The sequence below is a fragment of the Austrofundulus limnaeus genome, unplaced genomic scaffold (genome assembly GCF_001266775.1).
Source record: "Austrofundulus limnaeus strain Quisiro unplaced genomic scaffold, Austrofundulus_limnaeus-1.0 Scaffold174, whole genome shotgun sequence".
NCBI classification, from domain to species: Eukaryota; Metazoa; Chordata; class Actinopteri; order Cyprinodontiformes; family Rivulidae; genus Austrofundulus; species Austrofundulus limnaeus.
The window spans coordinates 23,624-25,046 of record NW_013952576.1 but is presented as its reverse complement, the minus strand read 5'-3'; the positions used below and the strand labels follow the sequence as shown (position 1 = coordinate 25,046).

General features: G+C 45.3%; 1 protein-coding gene across 4 annotated transcripts in view; it reads right to left on the bottom strand.

Annotated features, from left to right (window-relative positions):
* LOC106524012 (phosphatidylinositol-binding clathrin assembly protein) overlaps positions 1-1,193 on the bottom strand; it is a 20,199-nt gene extending 19,006 nt beyond the window's left edge. For 3 of the 4 annotated variants that reach the window (XM_014017631.1, XM_014017633.1, XM_014017632.1), the window contains exon 1: positions 471-1,193. In XM_014017631.1, coding sequence (XP_013873085.1) covers positions 471-600 — 130 coding nt within the window. In that variant the 5' untranslated portion in view covers positions 601-1,193. The remainder of the gene's footprint in view (positions 1-470) is intronic. The other variant, XM_014017634.1, reaches the window with a different exon arrangement.
* Between the last annotated feature and the right edge of the window lie 230 nt (positions 1,194-1,423).

Below are 1,423 nucleotides of genomic sequence, written 5' to 3'. Positions count from 1 at the left end.
TTTTTTTTTTCTTTTAGCACATCAGGACTGACAGCAGGACATTCATTAAAGAGAAAACACCAGTGAACTTGAATGAGGGCTGATGGACATGAGGATGAAGATAAATGCACATTATGTACTGAAGTGTCTCAGAGGGATGTAATGCTGCTGATATAGTGGTGTTAATAATAGATAGGCCTTACACTATAAAGCAATGTGATTACACTTTCTTTCTTTTTTTTAACCACAGTGGCCTATTTCCTTTGAACGGCATGCCCAGATAGAACCAACCCTGTCTTTTTTTTATTAGTATTATTTAAAACCTTACAGCTCAGACTCGTTGCTGTGCGTCCGGGCTAAATCTACAAGGGAATGTGGGGTCTCACTGAACCCGAACCGGGTCGGATGCCGTTCGTACAAGCTGTCCTTTGTGAGGAAACACGCATGCAGGACCTGTCTGTCGGTATAGTGAAGGCATGCTGAAAGCTTACAGTCGAGGTGCTTCTTCTTGGGTCCGCTGACTTCGTGCGTCGTGGCCTTGCACACGGCTTTGCTGATGGCAGAACCGGTCATGCTGTGCTGCGCGGCGGCGATCCGGTCCGTCAAAGACTGTCCCGACATGTTACAGAGGAGGAAGAGGAGGAGGAGGAGGAGGGGGTGCTGCTGGTGATGTCCGGGTGGGGGGAACCGGGGAGGACGATCAAAATGTCTTTAGTGGCAGGGAGGAGGGTAGTGCCCTCTGTGAGGAGGAGGAGGAGGAGGAGGAGGAAGAGGAGGAGGACAGAAGCAGCAGCAAACACCGATGAGGATCCGGTGAGAGAATTCATGCGGCTATTCCCCCCAAAAATAAATAAAATAAATAAATTACAGAAGACCTTCGTGTCCAGAAAAGCGTTTAAAAACCATTTAAAAACGATGATAATGGAAGCCACCAGCATAAAAAGCTGCTACAATGAAACAACACAATGAATGCGCTTTGATTGGACGTGTCCCAGGGAAAAAAAAGAAAGAAAGAAAACGCCGATATATCAAGAATCAAAAAATTTAATTAAATGCGGCATCTCCTATTGCTGAAGACTCGTTTTAAAATAATAATAAAAAAAACCTGAATTATCATCTCTTTGCGGCTTTTCCTGCGCTTCAGCCGGTTTCTGTGTCCTGAACGCAGACACCTCTCTGATCCCGCAGCACCACACACTGGCTGCACCAAGCTTTTCCTTTTTTTTTCTCTCTCTCTCTCTCGCTCTCTCTCTCTTTGTCGTGCAAAAATGGAGAATTTCTCTTTTGGGGTTACCGACACACAAATTCATATGTTTTTATTTATTTATTTTTAAACACATCAGTTAAACTTGTGTGTAAAATGGCAGCAACCTGAATCAGGTGACTGGAAAGGAAAGGGGGGGGCGATTGGGCCACACTTCTCGATCCGGGGGAGGGAATCTTA